At 41.4% G+C, this 22,164-nt stretch overlaps 2 protein-coding genes across 2 annotated transcripts in view; both read right to left on the minus strand.

Annotated features, from left to right (window-relative positions):
- LOC141100710 (uncharacterized) overlaps nucleotides 1–22,164 on the minus strand; it is a 503,724-nt gene that overhangs the window by 147,591 nt on the left and 333,969 nt on the right. Inside the window, exons 49-51 of the mRNA XM_073589357.1 lie at nucleotides 5,095–5,254; nucleotides 4,914–5,012; nucleotides 1,601–1,720 (exon numbers count right to left, since the gene is read on the minus strand). Of these exons, the coding sequence (XP_073445458.1) occupies nucleotides 1,601–1,720; nucleotides 4,914–5,012; nucleotides 5,095–5,254 (379 nt within the window). The remainder of the gene's footprint in view (nucleotides 1–1,600; nucleotides 1,721–4,913; nucleotides 5,013–5,094; nucleotides 5,255–22,164) is intronic.
- Nucleotides 19,524–21,443, minus strand: LOC141100728 (uncharacterized). Its single transcript, XM_073589394.1, has 2 exons — nucleotides 21,054–21,443; nucleotides 19,524–20,943 (listed from the first exon to the last, which is right to left on the minus strand). The coding sequence occupies exon 2, from the start codon at nucleotides 20,706–20,708 to the stop codon at nucleotides 19,524–19,526; it is 1,185 nt and encodes a 394-aa protein (XP_073445495.1). The 5' UTR covers nucleotides 20,709–20,943; nucleotides 21,054–21,443.

Below are 22,164 nucleotides of genomic sequence, written 5' to 3' on the forward strand. Positions count from 1 at the left end.
AATGTCTTGAAAGTGCGGAGACCAATTGCTGGAGTTTTGGGAGAGGAACATTATCCAATTCTTGTCTAATGAAGGATTCTAGCAGCTCTACAGTTTGGGGTCATCTTTGTCAGATTTTTGTTTCAGAATGCGCCATATTGTTTTCTATTGGTGAAAGGCCTGAACTGCAAACTTACAGGTCAGCACCCAAACTCTTCTTTTGCATAGCCATGCTTTTGAAATGGATGCAATATGTGGTTTAGCACTATCTGAACTATGCAAGGCCTTCCCATACCATCAGAGATGCAGGCTTTTGAACTGTGCACTGATAACAAGCTGGATGTGGTGACCATGGTTTCCATAAATAATTTAAGTTTTTGATTAATCTGACCAGAGAACAATTTTCTATTTTATCTCAGTGCATTTTAAGTTTTCACCTAGAGAAGACAACAGTATATTTGGTTTATGTTGATACATGACTTTACCTTTGTATGACAAAGCTTTAAGGAGAATCTGTCAGTAGGATGAACCCTCCTAAGCTGTGTTTATGTAGTATTTAAAGTAAGCTCTGGAGGCAGATTCTCAGGGAGATCTGTGTTCGGCTCACAGATCTTAATAGCTATTTTGCATATAACAAAAATTTGAATGTCACGGGAATAAGACATCGAATTGCAGATATCGAGGTATCATTTTATTTAATTTGCTATGATCCACATGCACATATAGATGGCTTAGGAAAGTCATCCTACTGATTGATTCCCTGTGACTTGCATTTGTGGTTTGCACAGAGAATGATTTCTGAAAGTGATCCTGAGCTTACGGAGTGAGTTATAAAGGAAACAGCAGGAATGCAGGATGCAGCAATGGACTGCCTTGGGGAGGAACCAAGGCAGGCGGATCCGTCACAGGAAAGGTCCGCCTGCCTTGGTTCTTCCCCTTACAGTTACATGACAGAATCTTGCCTTTTTTAATGCAGTGCCACCCATTCAATATTTACCTCCAGCCTTGTCTTTTGTGCACATAGATTCCTCTAGAATCTCTAAATCTTTTGAGGACATTATGTACTGTAGATAGTCGGGTATTCAAATTCTTTGTAATTTAACATTTACAATTTTTATGATTTTGTTCCACAATTTTTTGACACAGTTGTTCAGATTGGTGAACCTTTGACCAACTTTGCTTCTGAGAGACTCTGCCTCTCTAAACATGCTCCTTTTATGTAGTCATGTGACTTAGTTGAAAACGGACCCTAACAGCTGTTTTTCATTACTTCCACTTACTTTTCCATCCTTTTGTTATCTCGGTCCCAAATTTGAAAAAGTATCTTTCAACTGTCAAAAAACTGTCAATAAAATTTCAGCTTTTGATCCTTATTCTGTGTGCTTTTGTGAATAAATTATTACTGTAAGATTTCCAAATTATGGCATTTTTGTTTTCTTTTCAATTTTATACATGTTCCAATTTTTATGGACCTGGAGTTGTATATTTCACATAGATTGTAAAAAATAAAAATGGAATACATATTTGCCATGATCCCTGTTATATTGAACTGAAAAACTATAATTGTTAATATATTTAACAAAAAAACAAGATCAGTAATCAATGGCCAATCAGAACTCACCATAGAATCCATCATTACAAGTACAGGTGAAACTTCCTATCGTGTTATTGCAGGTTGCATCATGTGAGCAGAAAATATTCGGCTCACATTCATCAATATCATGACATTCCATTCCATTACCTATTTTATATAAAATATTTCACAATTAACAGAAGATATAATAATAGAGGTAGATGTAATAATGAAAATGTATTAATCTATATACATTATCGAATCAGTTATTGAAAAATAATAGCATAGAAACGCTAACACATCAAACTCCAAATCAAATACAATAGAGCACTCACACATTTTCTCTAGTTTTGGACAGAGGCGACATGATATCCCCTATCTATTCCAGCCAATTTTGTGTTCCTAAAGTCAAATGGCGCCCCTTCCCTTATGAGCCATTCCATGCACCCAAACAGTTTTCAACCACATATGGGGTTTCGGCGTACTCTGTAGAAAATGCACAACACATTTTGGGGTCTATTCTCTCCTATTACCCAGGCAAAACTGAAAAAATTGGGGCTAAAAGCAACATATTTGTGGAAAAAAATAAATTTTCATTTTTTTTCTTTCTCATTGCTTTAATTCATGTGAAGCACCTAAAGGGTTAATAAACTTCTTGAATGTGGTTTTGAGCATTTTTAAGGGGTTCAGTTTTTTTTAAGATTGAGTCACTTTTGGGCATTTTCTGTCAAATAGGCCCCTTAAGGACATTTCAAATTAGATGTGTTAACTAAAAAAATTGGTTTTGTCAATTTTGTTGGAAAAATGAAACATTGCTGCTAAACGTTTAACTCTTATAACTTGTTATAAAAAAGATATGTTTCAAAAATTATTCTAATGTAAAGTACACATGTGGTAAATGTTGTTTATTGACTATTTTGTGTAGTATAGCTATCTAATTTGACAGCATAAAAATTTGATAGTTACGTTTGCAGAGGCCCTGATGTGTCTAAACAGTGGAAATCCCCCACAAGTGACCCTATTTTGGAAACTGCATCCTTCAAGGAACTTATCTAGAAGTGTAGTGAGCATTGTGAACCCGTAGGTGCTACACAGATTTTTACAACATTGAGCCATGAAAATAAAAAATTACATTTTTCCCACAAAAAATATTCCTTTAGCCCAAATTTTTAGTTATTACAGGGATAACAGAAGAAAATGAGCCATGCAATTTGTTGTGTAAAACTCAGCACGCTGGTTTAAGCTCTTGGCAGGGCTCGGAAGGGAAGGAGCACCATTTAACTTTTGGAGAGCTAAAAAAAGCGGAAATTTCACATTTACAGAGCTCCTAATGTGCCTAAACAGTGGAAAGCCCCCACAAAAAACTACATTTTTGGAGATTTGGAGAGTACCATGAACACACAGGTGATTCACAGAATTTTATAGCAAACACGCAAACAGGTCACAGGTGAGGATGTTACCTTTAGTAGCCATTCAAACCCATTTGTGTCAACTTCTGTGCATGTTATCAGGCCAAAATCACCAGGGTATGTGAACTTTTGATCAGGGTCATTTGGATGTTTTGAGTTGTCATTATGATTTAAAAAGAGAAAACACAGTAGTTTGACAATAAATGGGTTTACCCAACTACTGTCTGTGAGTGGAGAAAGAGTTTTGGTGTTATCTTTCATATTCTCTGAAAAAGGCCAAGAAAGCAAAAATTCTGCTGGGGTATGTAAACTTTTGAGCACAACTGTATTAATGTTTCTATTTTTGCTCTAAACTTTGATAAATGGAGATTATGAATAACTCACATGTATAAATCGGACAAATGCAATGCGAGAAAAAAAAAGGTATTACACTCTGACCCATGTTATTCAATGAGGCAGTGCAAACCTGCATATATTTTCTCAGCTATATTCGGCATGAGAAATAAATCGCATCTGATTGGATGTGAGAAAAAAGATCTAAATCTGATGGATGTGAGAGAAAAATCGCATGCCATATGGACCATCAGTATGGTCTTCATTTTTTACAGATACATTAAATTCATTAAGATGAGAAACTGTAAATGGTCCTGTAAAAGATTAATAAGTGCTAATAGGTGCTGCTGAGTTAAAAAATGGATTACACATTGACAACTCACGGACATCATATGGATGAGAAAAAAAAAGTCCTAGTCTCCTGGGTGAGAATGAGACCTATTTTTTTATACAAGATTTCTGCATCTATTGGCAGCAAAAATACTGTGGAAAATCCACAGCATTTCTGGTGCGTTTTCGCATGCATTTTTTTCCTGTGCTTTCAAAGGGTCAAAAACACAGGCAAAAACGCACAAAGAATTGACATGCTGTGAATTTAAATTCTCTCTCTCGAAGCACAAAAGACAAAGTTTTGAACAAATCCGCACAGCCAAAACGCACTAGAATCTGCATCAAATCCACTAAAAAAAATTGGATTCCACAGGAAAACAGCATGCGTTTTACCATGCGGTTTCTGCCAAGAGGTGCGGATTTTCTGCCGAAAAATCCGCAGGCTAATCCGCAACGTGTGCACTTACCCTTACAGTTTCCTATGCTATAGAATTATAATGTATCCATAAGAATCAGATGGCAAACTGATGGTCCATATGGCATGCAATTTTTTTCTCACGCTGTCTGATTTCGGAGTGAAATCTCAGCATGGTGTGATTTTTTTGTCATACCGAATACTGCTGAGAAAAAATGCACTGCCTCACTGAATAACATTGGTCCGAGTGCAGTCCAATTTTTTATTGGGTTGTACTCATCCAATTTATTATGTTATCAGTTACATTTTTTTGCTATGTTCATTTTGGCTATGTGCACACGCTGCAGTTTTTGCTGCGGTTCCGCTGCGGTTTTGGCCGCAGCAGAACTGCAGCAGTTCTGCAGACAGTGTACAGTAGCATGTTATCCTATGGGATTTACATTCTGCTGTGCACATGCTGCCGATTTTTAACTGCGGAAAAGCTGCGGTTTTGAATCCGCAGAAAGAATTGACATGTCAATTCTTTTCTGCCAATTCTGCTGCGGTTTACCATCTCCTCCATTGTAGAGATGATAAACCTCAGGGCAATCCGCAGGCAAAACCACAGGTCAATATTAGCTAAATAGTCTGAAATCACTGGTGTGCATGCACCCTTTATCTTTCTGTGTAATGGTACAATATAATAGTGTTTGGGGGCTCAATTTTCACTTTTGGTCAGGTTGACACATTGTCGAAGACCAGCTCAGAACCTAACATATGGCTTAGAGAACACACCTCTCCAGGTGAGATCATAACAAAGGAAAGATACATACATCAATATATTGACCTAATTTAGTCATTGTACCTTTTTATCAAGTATACATTGAATTCTCACCTGTAAATCCATCCTTGCAGGTACATGTAAAGTTTCCTATCACATTTTCACAAAATGCATAAGGTGAACATGTAGAGTTATTTTCACATTCATCAATATCTGTGGATCAATACAAAATGATATAAGATAATTACATTGGTGAGATAATAATTTACAGCAAAAGAGAGCAGAAGTTCTGTACCTGTACAATGTGTTCCATCCCCAGTATAGCCAGTAGGACAGGCTCCACAACCAGTAGAAGTGTCACAGGATACATCAGGAAAGCAGCCATCAGCACATGGATCAGGAGGAGTCTCACAAAAATCTCCAGTGTAATTATTAGAGCAACTGCAGCTTGTGAACTGGAATTAAAGTAAAAAAAGTTATTAGAATTTCCTAAAATCTCACTTTTAGCTTGATTGTAGAGCAGATCATAGGCATATTCTCAGCAACTGATATTCTAGTCAACACAATTTACACATGATGCAGATAATCATTGTGTAGATGCATCAAGCAGAAGGAAACATATATGTATGTTCTCCTTCTACATGATATCTTAAACTTCACAGATCTGAAGGATAAATTGAATTTGATTATTATTATTATGAAGGGCCCACAGGCCAACTTACTTCAAACGGAATAGCTCCGACATTTCAGCACCTTGTACGATATCAAGCTAAAATTCCAAATATGGGCATACAATACAAATTTTTTGGGGCCGTAGAGGTCAATTTAGAGCAGAGGTCTCAAACACGTGGGGCGCATGCGGCCCCTGAGGAAGGCATCTGTGGCCTGCGGTGCACCTCATATCTCACTCCATGAGGCAGGTCGAAGGCGCGCATTCAGGAGCGTGCGATGGCTGTTCTGTGTGCACAGGTCCTGGGATGAGGTCACAGGAGGTGGAGGAGCCAGGGGGTCACATGATCAGGGGCCTCAGTGTATGTAGGACACTGCTGTCTGTGCTGGATGTCATGATGCTGGATGAAGGTAAGTTTTTGTGTGGGGTCAGGAGAGGTTTACAGGGTGGATGTAGCAGAGCTGTTTGTGTACGGAGCCGATCCGTGTGTGTACAAGGTGTGCGGAGCGGAGCCGTGTGTATACGAGGTGTACGGAGCGGAGCCGTGTGTGTACGAGGTGTACGGAGCGGAGCCGTGTGTGTACGAGGTGTACGGAGAGGAGCCGTGTGTGTACGAGGTGTACGGAGAGGAGCCGTGTTTGTATGAGGTGTACGGAAAGGAGCCGTGTGTGTAGGAGGTGTACGGAGCTGAGCCGCGTGTGTACGAGGTGTACGGAGCGGAGCCTCGTGTGTACTAGGTGTGCGGAGCGGAGCTGTGTGTGTATGAAGCGTACGGAGCAGGGTGTATGGAGAGGAGCCGTGTGTGTACGGAGTGGAGCCACATGTGTACAGAGCAGGGTGTATGGAGAGGAGCCGTGTGTGTACGGAGCAGAGCCACATGTGTATGAGGTGTATGGAGAGGAGCTGTGTATGTACAAGGTGTACGGAGATGAGCCGTGTGTGTTAACGAGGTGTACAGAGCGGAGCTGTGTGTGTACGAGGTGGATGGAGCGGAGCTGTGTTTGTATGAGGTGTATTAGGTTTGAAAGGAATGCGGCCCGCCAGCTCAAATTTTTTTTATGTGCGGCCCATTTACTCTGTCGAGTTTGAGACCCCTGATTTAGAGGCTATAAACAAATCTAGATTAGGATTGATCTATAAATATGTTCCTCACCTCAACAACTGAAGTTTAGCATAGAGTAAAGCAGCGATTAATCTGCTTGTTGTTATTCATCATAATATTGCAGGTCCCTAACACTAATTTCAAAACGGCTCATAATAGGAAAAATTAAAAAAACTCATACCACAAGATATGGCCTTCCCAAAACCTTGTCTGATGAACAAATGCACATGTAGCAGGATGCAGCCGGCCTCCACTAATAAAGGCAAGGAGCAGCACAGGTGCAAGCCAGACACTTTGCATCACACCTGTCTGTGTGATTGGCGTCCAAAGCAAGCCTTTATCTATGTGCATTTCTACTAGGCAGCTAACTCCTCCATGGTCTGGTAGGTGATCAGTGGATTGCACCTGTGCTGCTCCTTGCCTCCTTGCCTTATTGAATGGACATGTTCAACTGTTCAATGTTTCAGTACTAGTCAATACAGAACTGACTTACTCTTTGTGACAAGACCCTACTACTTAAATAATATCATTAATCCCATCATTGTGCCTCTGAATGAACAACACAGACCTAATTTTATCTTCATGGACGACAATGCTCCAAGTCATTGAGGTGACATCATTAGGGAATGGCAGCTGGAGATTTAGGTACCTCAATTGGAGTGGCTTTCACTTTCTCCAGACCAGAACCGCATAGAAAACCTATGGAATCAGATGAGTCACCATGTAGAGGTTCGCAAATTTGTACCCCAACTCCGCAATGACCTGAGGGTCATCTTTCAAGAAGAGTGTAATGCCATGCTTCAGCAGACAAAAACTCGACTTGTGATCAGCATGAGATGTCATTGTCAAGTTGCAATTGATGTTCAAGGCCACATGACAAGTTATTGAGACATTTACATTTTTTTTTTGGGAGGGGGGCATACCCATCACTGTTATTGGCTTTTGTTTCAATAAATTGCTTCAGATGAGGAAATCACCAATGCATGCTTCTTCTTAAATGCCCTACTTCAATGATAAAATATCATTGCAGAGTGAACTTTTTACGTTTTTCATACATTTCACCCGAAAGCCAAATGTCCCTAACTGTTTTTTGGTAGTGTACAGTGGGTATGGAAAATATTCAGACCCCTTTAGATTTTTTCTCTTTTTGTTTCATTGCAGCCATTTGGAAAATTCAAAAAAGTTCATTTTTTTCTCTTTAATGTACACGCTGCACCCCATCTTAACTAAAAAAAAAAAACAGAAGAGTAGAATTTTTTGCAAATGTATTAAAAAAGAAAAACTGAAATTTCACACTCTATTATTATTTTAGTTATGTGCTTAGGGTCATTGTCTTGTTGGAAGGTGAACCATCGGTCAAGTCTGAGGTCCAGAGCATTCTGGAAGAGGTTTTCATCCAGGAATCTGTACTTGGCCACATTCATGTTTCCTTCAAAAAACACCCCCCTAGTATTACCTAGCCAACACCATGATACACTGTTGCGATTGTATTGGGCAGGTGATGAGCAGTGCCTGGTTTTCACCACACATACTGCTTAGAATTATCACCAAAACTTCTATCTTCGTCTCATCAGACAAAAGAATCTTATTTCTCATAGTTTGGGAGTTTTTTAGCAGACTCTATGCGGGCTTTCATATGTCTGGAACTGAAGAGAGGCTTCTGTCGGGCCACTCTATCATGAAGGCCCAATTGGTGGAGGACTGCGGTGATAGTTAACTTTGTGGAACTTTCTCTCATCTCCCTACTGCATCGGTGGAGCTCAGTCCCAGTGATCTTGGGGATCTCCTTTACCTCTCTCACCAAGTCTCTTCTCCCACGATTGCTCAATGTGGCTGGATGGCCAGGTCTAGGAAGACTTCTGGTGGTCTCAAACTTCTTCCTCCTAAGGATTATGGAGGCCAATGAGCTCTTAGGAGCCTTGATTACTGCAGAAATTCTTTTGTAACCTTGGCCAGATCTGTGCCTTGCCACAATTCTGGCTCTGAGCTCCTTGGCCATTTCCTTTGACCTCATGATTCTCACTTGGTCTGACATGCACTGTGAGCCGTGAGGTCTTATATAGACAGGTGTGTGCCTTTTTACAAATCAAGTCCTATCAGTTTATTTAAACAGCTGGAATCCAATGAAGGAGTAGAACCATCTCAAGGAGGATCACAAGGAAATGGCAGCATGTGACTTAAATATGAGTGTCTGAGCAAAGAGTGAATATTTTTGACCATGTGATATTTCAGTTTTTCTTTTCTAATAATTTTGCAAAAATTTCTACATTTCTGTTTTTTTCAGTCAAGATGGGGTGCAGAGTTTACATTAATGAGAAAAAAAATGAACTTTTTTTGAATTTACCAATTGGCTGCATTGAAACAAAGACTGAAAAATATAAGTACTTTCTGTAGCCACTGTATATGGATAGGGGAAAACGGATGGTTTCCAATGGTAACTACCAACCAATTTAAGTAAACAGATTATTTAGTCTACTTAGATTGAAAAAAAATGTTCAAGAATTATCCCTCTTTGGGGGCAGATGCCTGATTTGAAGGTATTTATCCATGGGCTGTGCAAATGGAAGATGTGGTTTTTTCACCCTGGTTGGTGCAAACATTTTCCATGTATGCAGAGTTGAGTTGAGCGAAACGGGTCGGCCAAATTCAGAATCCGCCGACTTTTGCTAAAGTCGGGTTTCGCCAATCGAAACCCGACCATAGCATGAGGTCGGCCATGAGGTCGCCGACTTGAGCGCCAAAGTCGCGTTTCAAATAATGCTTCCAGCGCCTTTTCTCAGCCAATCATGAAGGACGCACACTGTGGGCAATGCGATTACGTCGGCAGCGGCCCCCACCATGTTAGAGAAGGGCATGCAAGTGATTGGCTGGCTTTGTGTGGCGTCACAGTGCCTATAAAAGGCTGTGACTGTCGACCGCCATCTTATGTCTGCCGATCTTAGCATAGGGAGAGGTTGCTGCTGATCGTTCTAAATAGGGAGAGTGTTTAGGCAGGGAAAAAGTCTAAAAAATTGCTTGTGCTGATAGCGAATGTCACTGCAAAACAAACCAGTCTAGTGTGCAGTGACAGGGGAGGATATATTTGTATATTTGGGTGCAACAGCTCTGTTGGTGATTAGACTGCCTTATAAGGCTCCCTGATAGCTGCATTGCTGTTTGCACACTGCCGTGCAGAGTGATTTTTTAAAAGCAAAAATTTTTTTTCCTTTTCTCTGCACAGTTAGCAAGCGTTAATTTTTTCACACTTTTTTGTGCAGCAGCTCTGTTGGTGATTAGGCTGCCTTATAAGGGTACCTGATAGCTGCATTTCTGTTTGCACACTGCTGTGCAGAGTGCTTTTTTAAAAGCAAAAATCCTTTTATTCCTTTTTTCTGCACAGTAGATACTGAGCGTAAATTTTTTCACACACCGTATAGTGGTGTACGCTCCTCACACACTACCATGTACCGGTTGGTATCATGGACAAATACATGGTATATGCGTGTGACTCCATAAAAAAATACACGGAGATTAACATTTTTTCATATATACACCGTACAGAGGTGTTCAGTTCTCAAACAGTACTGGATATCTGGTGTTCTTATTACGGTCAGTAAACATCTCCACAGAGTCAGCGTGTGTGTGTGACACTCCGTAAATACATATACGGACATTTTCATTTCTCCATACACCGTATTGACAGCTGTCCAATTCTCAAACAGTATCGGATATTTGGTGATCTTAGTTATTACGGTCACATCTCCACAGAGTCAGCATGTGTGTGTGACACTCTGTAAATACATATACGGACATTTCCATTTCTCCATACACCGTATTGACAGCTGTCCGATTCTCAAGCAGTATCGGATATCTGGTGTTCTTAGTTATTACGGTCACATCTCCACAGAGTCAGCATGTGTGTGTGACACTCTGTAAATACATATACGGACATTTCCTTTTCTCCATACACCATATTGACTGCTGTTCGATTATCAAACATTATCGGATATCTGGTGTTCTTATTACGGTCAGTGCACATCTCCACAGAGTCAGCGTGTGTGTGTGACACTCCGTAAATACAATTACGGACATTTCGATTTCTCCATACACCGTATTGACAGCTGTCCGATTCTCAAACAGTATCGGATATCTGGTGTTCTTAGTTATTACGGTCACATCTCCACAGAGTCAGCATGTGTGTGACACTATGTAAATACATATACAGACATTTCCATTTCTACATACACCGTATTGACTGCTGTCCGATTATCAAACAGTATCGGATATCTGGTGATCTTAGTTATTACGGTCACATCTCCACAGAGTCAGCATGTGTGTGTGACAATCCGTAAATACATATATGGACATTTCCATTTCTCCATACACAGTATTGACTGCTGTCCAATTCTCAAACAGTATCGGATATCTAGTGTTCTTATTACAGTCAGTGCACATCTACACAGAGTCAACGTGTGTGTGTTACACTCCGTAAAGACATATACGGAGATTGACATTTTCACCAACAAGGTAAACAACTGTACACTTCTGATACAGTACCATATATCTGCTAGTTTGATTACGGTCAAATACACACTGGGTGAGCATCTGTGAATCCCAAAATATTTACAGAGATTTCACTTTTTACATACTCCTTACACAGCTGTACGCTCCTCATACAGTACCATTTCTCTGCTGGTATTTTTGGTACATTTTCCGAAACATGAGGAAGTATGGTGGAAAAGGCCACGGACGTGGGCGGGGGGGCACAGGGTACTGATGGTGGTGGTGGTGGTGCATCGGCTGGTTCTGAGCCTGCATCATCGTCTGGCACAAGAAGGCCTTTAAGATTCCCTTTTCTGGGAGTAGGTAAACCGCTTTTAAAGCCGGAGCATCAGGAACAGGTTTTGGCGTACATTGCCTCCTCTTCTGAAGTCACAAAAACTGCAAGCACAGAGTTATCAGGGCAGGCCTCTGGTCAGGAACAACACCTTTCATTGTGTCCTTCACCCACACCAAAAGTGAAGGATGCTGCAGCACACACTTCAGATTACTCCATGGAGTAACCCATTCCTGGGTTATCAAGTCAAATCCTGAATTCCCCAGTCCAAGATGAATCTGACATGGAGTGCACTGATGCACAGCCACTGCTAGATGAATCTGCTGGTACAATCACCCACAGCACTACATTGCCCTCGCAGTCTACTGAGCCCGAATCAGACCCTGGTGAAACTTAGGTGCCCCTTCCCGCGTACTATACCACCTTACACGGTGACACAGAGGCAGGTACAGTGGAAGGTGCAGTTGACATGGATGAACCAGTTGTTTACCCGGATTGGCATCCATTGGGGGAAAAGGGTGCTGGTGACAATAGGTCAGAACAGGAGAAGGATCCGCAGCAGGCATCATCATCACAGCAATGGTTATAGCCCATGTCAAAAAACTTGGCAAGAAAACTAAAAGAGTTGCAGGACAGCTTTGCCAGACGGTCAAATTAGCACAGCGTGCAAAACCTGAAAATTTGTACCATAGTAGGAAAAGTGCAGTGTGGCACTTTTTTGAACAAAATCCTACTGATGACGCAAAGGTTATCTGTAAGAAGTGCCGAAGGACCTTTAGCAGAGGGAAAAATCTAAGAAATTTGAATACCAGTTGCATGCTTAGACATTTAACCAACATGCACTTGCAAGCGTGGACGGACTACAAAAGCTCAGGGTAGCACATATGCACCTGCTCCGACTGAAGTTAGCCGGCAATGCTCCATCGCTTCCCCCACTGTAAGGCCACCGCTATGCACACCACCATCAAGAAATGTTGAGGTGTCGTTGCTAGGCCAAACCAGTCAGGCAATCACAATATTTTTGCGAGGAAACACTTAATCTAGGCCATCAACATCCTCACTATCACCAACCCCTTCTCAGTCCGTCATGTCCAATGCTAGTTCCCCCATATGCAGCTCTTAAGTCCAGCTCACCCTACCAGACACTCTGAGTAGCACAAGAAAGTACTCATCCTCTTATCCGCGTACACTGGCTTTGAATGCCTATATTGACAAACTGATCTCATTAGACATGATGCCCTTCCGTTTGGTAGAAAGCAAAGCTTTCCGAGAGCTCATGGCCTACGCTGTCCCTGGGAACGGGACCTGCCGGGAGCATCGCGATGATTGGGAACGCTGCGCGGGATGTCAGGTGAGAAAAACACAATTTTTTATTTTTTTTATTATTTTTTAACATTAGATCTTTTTACTACTGATGCGGCATAGGCAGCCTCAATAGTAAAAAGTTGGTCACACTCGTCAAACACTACGTTTGACGAGTGTGACCGACCTGTGAATCAGTTTGCCAAGCTAATCACACTTACAAATCGCTAGTTTTCCGCAGGAAATAGGTGGAAATTAAAATGCGATTTGCTCACATATTTCCCGCAGAATGGAATTGAGGAATTCCCACAGAAATTTCCGCAGCAATTATGCAACGTGTGCACATAGCCTAATAGTTACCTGCACAAACAGATATCCTCCTAAGATAGCCAAATCTAAAAAACCCCACTCCAACTTCCAAAAATATTAAGATTTGATATTTATGAGTCTTTTGGGTTGATTGAGAACATAGTTGTTGATCAATAATAAAAAGAATCCTCTCAAATACAACTTGCCTAATAATTCTGCACACAGTGTATCCTGGCGGCTCCTGCTGTGATGTCACACTACCGTGACTGCTAAATTACTGGCTTTTCTTCTACCTATCTATCTATCTAAATAGAAAAAACAGATAGCAGTACAAACTTGAGCAGATTTTGGGTGCAATGGTTCCTGAGTAATGCGGTTGTCCAATGCAAAAATATAAATGGAAACAAATCAGGCAAAGACCGTGCTGTGAGGTCGAAACGTTGCACCACTTTGTGCTGGATTAAACTCCACATTTCTCCTTTAACTGGAGTGCTGCCTGATTTTTTTCCATCCATCTATCTATCAATCAATACATATATATGTGTTTGTGTCACTGACAACTATATATCTATGTATTCTATGTGTATATATCTATTCTATCTTTTCTATTCTAACCCGTCAGTGTGATTTTACTGTATGCGTCACATGAATTGTTGTTTTTTCAAAGGACACTGGTGCATAGAAATCAGACAGGACTTGCATGATCCAAGTGCTGTGTGATTGTTTTCTCGCACCCATAGACTTGCATTGGCGAGTCTCATCCGAATCTCGGTGCCAATCGCAGACTGCTGTGATTTTACAGGCACGTTGAATACGCCTGATAAAATAAACGCTGATGGGAGCTGCCCCATAGATTAACACTGGGCCGATGTTTTCTCGCATAACACTCGGCCGTATTCTACGGTATTGTTTGAAGCCGACCTTACAGAGAGAAACGATGCTCCGCAGATCTGTGAGATGGCAATGAACAGACGCACGTCCCCTGCAGAATCAGATAGTGTAGGACACACCCATAGCTCTGTTTTTTGCTGCTACAGGAGGACCATGCCTTGTACACAGGGGATTAGTAACACCACCTAGTGCTCATGAGTTTGTAGCCAGTTCTTGGGTGGATGCAAACAAAAAAATTCTATGAAGTAAGTTGATCATTAGACACAGCATGTCTGAAACTCTTTACTAACACGTCAGCAGGATAATAAGAATGGCAGATATTAAAAGTGAAGCACGATTGGATTTTGTGTGGTAAGCTGCTATTTAAAAAATAAAAAATTGGATGTGGGACTTGAATCCACATTTTCTATTCCATAAACCAGTTGCTTAACCACTCAGCCAACAGCTCAATAGGCTGTTAAAGGATCCTTTTTCTTCCCTTATGAGATGAACCATGCAAGTACTGTAGTGAGGTGTATCTGAAAAACATTTTGATTTTAATCTTTGGTCAAGTGTCAGGTCTCAGACAAAAAAATATTGATGTTTGAATGAAGTCAAGTATGAGGTATCGGACCAAAACATTGTGATTTTGATGTCTGAATAAAGGCAAGTATCAGACTCATTCTCCAAAGCTCTCACAGTTGCCAGTATAGTGTAGTAGTAATGTAATGTATGTAGGATAATAAACAAGGGGTTGTGAGTTCAAATCCCTGCAGCAGAAAATAATTTTTTTTTTAATAATTTTTCTTATTTTAAATTAAAACTATGTGTGATGCAGATGCTTCACCCTTAGGATATAGATTATTTAATAAGAAATCAGGAGGATAATAAGAATGTCAGATATTAAAAGTGGAATGCAGATGGTTCAACCTTAGACTATAGATTATTTTATTACAAGAGAGGTAGATAATAAGAATGTCAGATATTAAAAGTGTAGCATGATTGGAGTTTGTATGTTAACCTGCATAATTTGATAAAAAAAATTCCAACATGGTATTTGAAATCTTGAAACACCCCACTCGCAAGACAGCAGCCTTACTACTGTACTACAAGGCCAAGTGATACTGTGCTTTCATTTTTGCCTGTGAAATCTAAGTACACTCTCAATGATTTGAAAGATCATTTTGATTTTCATATTGACATATGATATGTGACTTTCTCTACTCAAAGTGAAACATCTCTCTGAAGAGTGAAGAATGTGACATATAAAAAAGACTTTCATAGGACTCAAAGTCACATTTTCTATTCCATAAACCAGAAACTTAACCACTCAGCCATGAACTCAGTTAGTATTGAAAGGATCCTTTGTCTTCCCTTATGAAATGAACCACTCAAGTACTGTATCTGAAAAGCATTTTGATGTTTGATTTTTGATAGTAGTCAAGTGTTAGGTATCAGATGAAAACTTTTTGATTTTTGATGTTTCAATTAAGTATCAAGTCTCAGACAGTTTGATTTTGATGTTTGATGTTTCAAGTTTCAGATTCATTCCACAAAATTACAGTTTCCTGCATAGCACTGTGGTAATGTATTGTGTGTTGGCTTGTAAACAAGGGGTGGTGAGTTCAAATACCAGCAATGGAGCTAAAAAATTTTTTTATTTTTCTTATTACTTTAAACCAAAACTATGTGTGATGCAGATGCTTCACCCTTAGGCTATAGATTATTTTATTACCAGTGAGGAAGTTAATAGGAATGTCAGATCAAGCGATACCAAGCTCAAGTTTTTTTGGTAAGGAAATCTGCTTTCCAAACTCTCAGTGAGTTGAAAAATCATTTGGATTTCCATTTTGACATATGATATGTGACTTTCTTCACTCATCAAAGTGAAACAACTCTGCTGTTTGTGTGCCAGGAGGCATGGGTTAAAAAACAAAGTATACTTAACTCCATGGCTTGACCTCATGTTTTCTATTTCATAAGGCTAGTTTCACACTTGCTTTTTTTTGCAGCGCGTTTTTCCCGCAAAAAAACGCATTAAAAAAACGCATACAAATGCATACAAACGCTGCGTTTTTTCCAGCATTTTAATGCGCATGCAGGAAAAAAACGCAGCGTTTTTGCGCGTTTGTATGCGTTTTTTGTGCGTTTGCGTTTTTTTACAGATTTTGGAAAAACCCCACCAAAAAGAAAAAGCAACCATTCAACAACACACAAGACCAATGGGACTTCATTGTGGGTGTGGTATGTTAATATATATAGACCCTGTCTACAGTATTCTTCACATTTGCTTGATTCTTCTCGTGACCATGGATCTGCGCTGGAAGAGTTTTCACTTCAACTTGGATTTGGACATCGCGATGGCTCAGGCGTATGCATTTGCTTGCCATGAACAAAGGAAGAGAGAGAGGCAGCGAAGACGGCGGTGTATGTGGATACATCCGATTGTTGAACTCCGGGAGAGCCGTGGGGCATACCACACCCTCTACAGCGAGCTACGTGCAAACCCGGAGAAATTTACTGATTATATCCGGATGTCCCACGAAAGTTTCATGGATTTTCTTGCTCGTGTCCAACAATCCATCCGGAGACAGGACACACAGCTCCGTCGTGCGATTCCTCCTGAGGAACGGCTACTGGTGACATTACGGTATGTTTTAAAAACAAAGGGGTGTGGTCTGATGTTTTTTTTTGTAAATTTAGTATTCAAAACCTTGGGTAATTAGTTTTCGTGAATGTACTAATATTTTTTTTTATAGTTTTTAAAAATAATATACATAAATATTAATTTTACTTCTTTGTCTGTTCACAGATTCCTGGCGACTGGAGAAACCCTATCCTCACTACACTTCCAGTACCGTATTGGAATCTCTACCTTGTCTGGAATTGTTGCTGACACCTGCCGGGCTCTCTGGAATGTTCTTTGCCCAGAATTTATGCCCCTGCCCACCGCTGAAAAGTGGATGGAAATTGCTGACAAATTCTGGACAGTATGCAATTTTCCCAACTGTTTGGGAGCTGTTGATGGGAAACACATACGGATCATCAAACCCCAAAGAACGGGATCTGAGTACTATAATTACAAAAAGTACTTTTCAATAGTACTCATTGCAATTGCGGATGCCGGATGTATGTTTGTAGCAGTGGACATTGGAGCATTTGGCCGTGGTAATGACTCGCAGGCTTTTAAAAACTCAGACATGGGCCGGAGGTTGTATGGCAACCAATTTAATTTCCCTATGCCACGGCCTCTTCCTCACACCGAAGCTCCGCCACTGCCCTTTGTAATGGTTGGCGATGAGGCTTTTCAAATGTGCGGAAACTTACTGAAACCCTACTCCAGCCGGGACTTGGACCACACCAAAAAAATTTTTAATTACAGGCTGACCAGGGCCAGAAGAACTGTCGAGTGTGCTTTTGGGATTCTTGTTTCCAGATGGCGAATTCTGGGCACGGCCATTAATCTTAAACTTGAAACAGTCGATGAGGTGGTGAAGGCCTGTGTGGTTCTACATAACTTTGTGATGGCTAAAGAGCACACGACCTTTGAACTGGATGATGATGCTCCTAACCCATTGCCTGAATTCACTCAGCACACTCTCAGGTCATCCGTTGAAGTTGGCCAAATGAGGGACAAATTTGCGGCCTACTTTATTTCTGATGTAGGACGGGTGCACTGGCAAGATGAAATGGTGTAATGTTGTTGTTTATGGTAATAAAAATCCTTATTTGATACCATTACTGAGTGCACTATATTTTTTAAACTCCAATTAATTAAAAAACTTCCCATGTATAACTGAATTTTGTTATGTTCACACACCTGGGCAGGTAAATACACATACGAGTTAAAATGCAGCATTGCTAGTCTGCGTGAAATATATTGGAATGAGCAAAGCTGCAGGCCATGAATCAGGAAACCATTTTTTTTCAAGAGAAAATTGTGCAACTAGTTTAAAACAAAGTATGTGATTTTCTCAAAACACAACCCTCAAAACCCAACCCCAATGAAAGTCCATGGGGAATACAAGTCAGCATTGAGTGGATGAATGTAATCTGCTCATGTAATCTGCTCCATTACAAGTTATTACACTAGGCCTTGGAATGACTATACTAGGCCGTGGTATTTCAAATATGAGTATAGTAGGCCTTGGGGCTAGTAGTATAGTAATATGTGAAATACCACGGCCTAGTATAGTCATACCAAGGCCTACTGTAATAACTCGATTTTTAACAACTAGCATCTTGTTTCACAAAAAACAAAGTGTTGAAACTAGAAAGAAACTTATTTTTTAGACAAGTTTCAACAATTTGTTTTTCATGAAACCAGATTCTATTTGGTAAAACTAGAGTTATTACACTAGGCCTTGGAATGACTATACTAGGCCGTGGTATTTCAAATATGAGTATACTAGGCCTTGGGGCTAGTAGTATAGTAATATGTGAAATACCACGGCCTAGTATAGTCATACCAAGGCCTACTGTAATAACTCGATTTTTAACAACTAGCATTTTTAACAACTAGCATCTTGTTTCACAAAAAACAAACTGGTGAAACTAGAAAGAAACTTATTTTTTAGACAAGTTTCAACAGTTTGTTTTTCATGAAACCAGATTCTATTTGGTAAAACTAGAGTTATTACACTAGGCCTTGGAATGACTATACTAGGCCGTGGTATTTCAAATATGAGTATACTAGGCCTTGGGGCTAGTAGTATAGTAATATGTGAAATACCACGGCCTAGTATAGTCATACCAAGGCCTACTGTAATAACTCGATTTTTAACAACTAGCATTTTTAACAACTAGCATCTTGTTTCACAAAAAACAAACTGGTGAAACTAGAAAGAAACTTATTTTTTAGACAAGTTTCAACAGTTTGTTTTTCATGAAACCAGATTCTATTTGGTAAAACTAGAGTTATTACACTAGGCCTTGGAATGACTATACTAGGCCGTGGTATTTCAAATATGAGTATACTAGGCCTTGGGGCTAGTAGTATAGTAATATGTGAAATACCACGGCCTAGTATAGTCATACCAAGGCCTACTGTAATAACTCGATTTTTAACAACTAGCATTTTTAACAACTAGCATCTTGTTTCACAAAAAACAAACTGGTGAAACTAGAAAGAAACTTATTTTTTAGACAAGTTTCAACAGTTTGTTTTTCATGAAACCAGATTCTATTTGGTAAAACTAGAGTTATTACACTAGGCCTTGGAATGACTATACTAGGCCGTGGTATTTCAAATATGAGTATAGTAGGCCTTGGGCCTACTAGTATAGTCATATGTGAAATACCACGGCCTAGTATAGTCATACCAAGGCCTACTGTAATAACTCGATTTTTAACAACTAGCATCTTGTTTCACAAAAAACAAACTGGTGAAACTAGAAAGAAACTTATTTTTTAGACAAGTTTCAACAGTTTGTTTTTCATGACACCAGATTCTATTTGGTAAAACTAGAGTTATTACACTAGGCCTTGGAATGACTATACTAGTCCATGTTATTTCACATATGACTATACTAGCCCTTGGGTTGGTTTTTAACATGTATTTACCCATCAGTGTGTGTGAGCGGCGCAAACAACATTAATGAAACTTATTAATGGTGAACCACAAATGTAAATTTATTTTTTATCACAAAAAAAAAATTATTTTTTACGGCGTTTGGGGGCAGATGGTTTCAATTTGGGGGTGTGCAGGGAATATGCAACACTTGCAGTTGAAGACGGTGTTTGAGGAGAAGGGGCAACAAAACTTGTGGGGGAAGGTAGTCCAGTTAAGGGAATTAAACTTGGAACACTTGTAGGAGAGGAAATCTGTTCAGTTACATTAGTTGTAATGGCATGTCGCCGTAGGCTTGTGTGCCTGGACCGACTTTGGCCCAATGCCCGCCTTGATTGATTTCGCCTTGAAGTAGGGGCAAATATGGAATGTAGGTCCCCCGTCTGCTGGTATGGCTGCTGCTGCTGAGGTGGCGGCTGCTGCTGCAGAGGTGGCGGCTGCTGCTGAGGTGGCGGCTGCTGCTGAGGTGGCGGCTGCTGCTGAGGTGGCTGCTGCTGCTGAGGTGGTTGCTGCTGCTGCTGAGGTGGCGGCTGCTGCTGAGGTGGCTGCTGCTGCTGAGGTGGCGGCTGCTGCTGAGGTGGCTGCTGCTGCTGAGTTGGCTGCTGCTGCTGAGGTGGCTGATGCTGCTCTTCGTTGTCAGTGCTCGTCCTTGCAGGAGGACTGGTGGCGGCAGTGATGGCCCAGGTTTGCAGAGTGGTGGTGGCAGGGCTACTACATGTTGTTGTAGCGGCAGGGCTGTTCCATGTTTGCCTAGTGGTGGCTGAGCTCCACGCATGCATGGGATTGGCGGTGGTGCTCCAGACAGGAGCAGCGCTTGCCATGGTGGTGTCGGTGAAGTGACCAGCTGCACTCAGACTTGTGGTGGTGTAACGGTGGGTGTCCTGGCTTTGAATAGAGGTGTCCGTGCAGTGGTATGCAGCACAAGTCGGTAGTGAGGTGAAGCGAGTCAATGGTGGCACAGGTGGAAAGGACACCACTGACTGCTGACCGTACCGATTATGCTGCATAGCCTGCAAGAAAGCATTGTTGCAGGCCTGCAGCACATTCAGCTGTTGATCAGGACTAAGGTGTTCCGCCATGCCCTTTTCAATCTTACTAAAAAAATGGTGTGCTGGTCTGTTGAGGTCGGCCTCCAGACGGTCAAGGCGCTGTTCTACAGAATTGAAGCGGTGTTCAAAGTGGTTAAAACCACGTTCCATGAGTGCAAAACCGCTTTCAACTCTGTCGGACAGTGACTTGAGGCTGGAATTAAATGTCTCGCTCAAATGCATAAACTCGGGCAAGACATTCCTGTCCAAGGCCCTCTGCCGCTGGCGGGTAGTGCCCGCATAACCAGTGGCAGAGACCTGGGACAGGGGAACACCTGATGGCCCAGCTTCCTGGTCACCAGCTGTGTGTGTGGCTGACCTGCAAGGTGCTTCCTGGCTGTCGGATGGCTGGGACGGGTCAGAGGACGTCCGAGGAAGGACCGCTCCAGGGCCAGGTTGCAGGGTGCTGCTCCAGGTGCTGTGGAAGAAAGGAAAATCATTACTACCATGCCTTTACAAGAAGCATCAGCTGTGGATTAGAAAAACACAGATTAATAAAAATAAAAACCCAAAATGTATAATACTTACGATCTTGTGGCAAGGACCGGTCTTAGGAACTGCAACGCGTGATAGTGACGGTATCTAGTTCTGGTCCTTGACGCAGATCCACTGCGAACCTGGCCCTCAGCACGAACATCACTGTTGAAGCGGTCCTTGATTGAACGCCAACGTGTTCGGACTTTGTCCACTGTTGATAAAAAAAAACAGTGCCGTCAAGGACAACAGTCACTGCGGCACAATGTAGCAATACAATACTCAAAGCAGTCACTGTAGACCCCGATGACACTGTTGGGTTTCCTGCTAGAATACGCCAAGCACGAAACCCAACAGTGCCGTCAAGGACAACAGTCACTGCGGCACAATGTAGCAATACAATACTCAAAGCAGTCACTGTAGACACCGATGACACTGTTGGGTTTCCTGCTAGAATACGCCTAGCATGAAACCCAACAGTGCCGTCAAGGACAACAGTCACTGCGGCACAATGTAGCAATACAATACTCAAAGCAGTCACTGTAGACCCCGATGAAACTGTTGGGTTTCCTGCTAGAATACGCCTAGCACGAAACCCAACAGTGCCGTCAAGGACAACAGTCACTGCGGCACAATGTAGCAATACAATACTCAAAGCAGTCACTGTAGACCCCGATGACACTGTTGGGTTTCCTGCTAGAATACGCCTAGCACGAAACCCAACAGTGCCATCAAGGACAACAGTCACTGCGGCACAATCTAGCAATACAATACTCAAAGCAGTCACTGTAGACCCCGATGAAACTGTTGGGTTTCATGCTAGAATACGCCTAGCACGAAACCCAACAGTGCCGTCAAGGACAACAGTCACTGCGGCACAATGTAGCAATACAATACTCAAAGCAGTCACTGTAGACCCCGATGACACTGTTGGGTTTCCTGCTAGAATACGCCTAGCACGAAACCCAACAGTGCCGTCAAGGACAACAGTCACTGCGGCACAATGTAGCAATACAATACTCAAAGCAGTCACTGTAGACACCGATGACACTGTTGGGTTTCCTGCTAGAATACGCCTAGCACGAAACACAACAGTGCCGTCAAGGACAACAGTCACTGCGGCACAATGTAGCAATACAATACTCAAAGCAGTCACTGTAGACCC

Source organism: Dendrobates tinctorius, unplaced genomic scaffold, assembly GCF_039654945.1.
Source record: "Dendrobates tinctorius isolate UK_male_01 unplaced genomic scaffold, ASM3965494v1 ptg000107l, whole genome shotgun sequence".
In the NCBI taxonomy this organism is placed as follows: domain Eukaryota; kingdom Metazoa; phylum Chordata; class Amphibia; order Anura; family Dendrobatidae; genus Dendrobates; species Dendrobates tinctorius.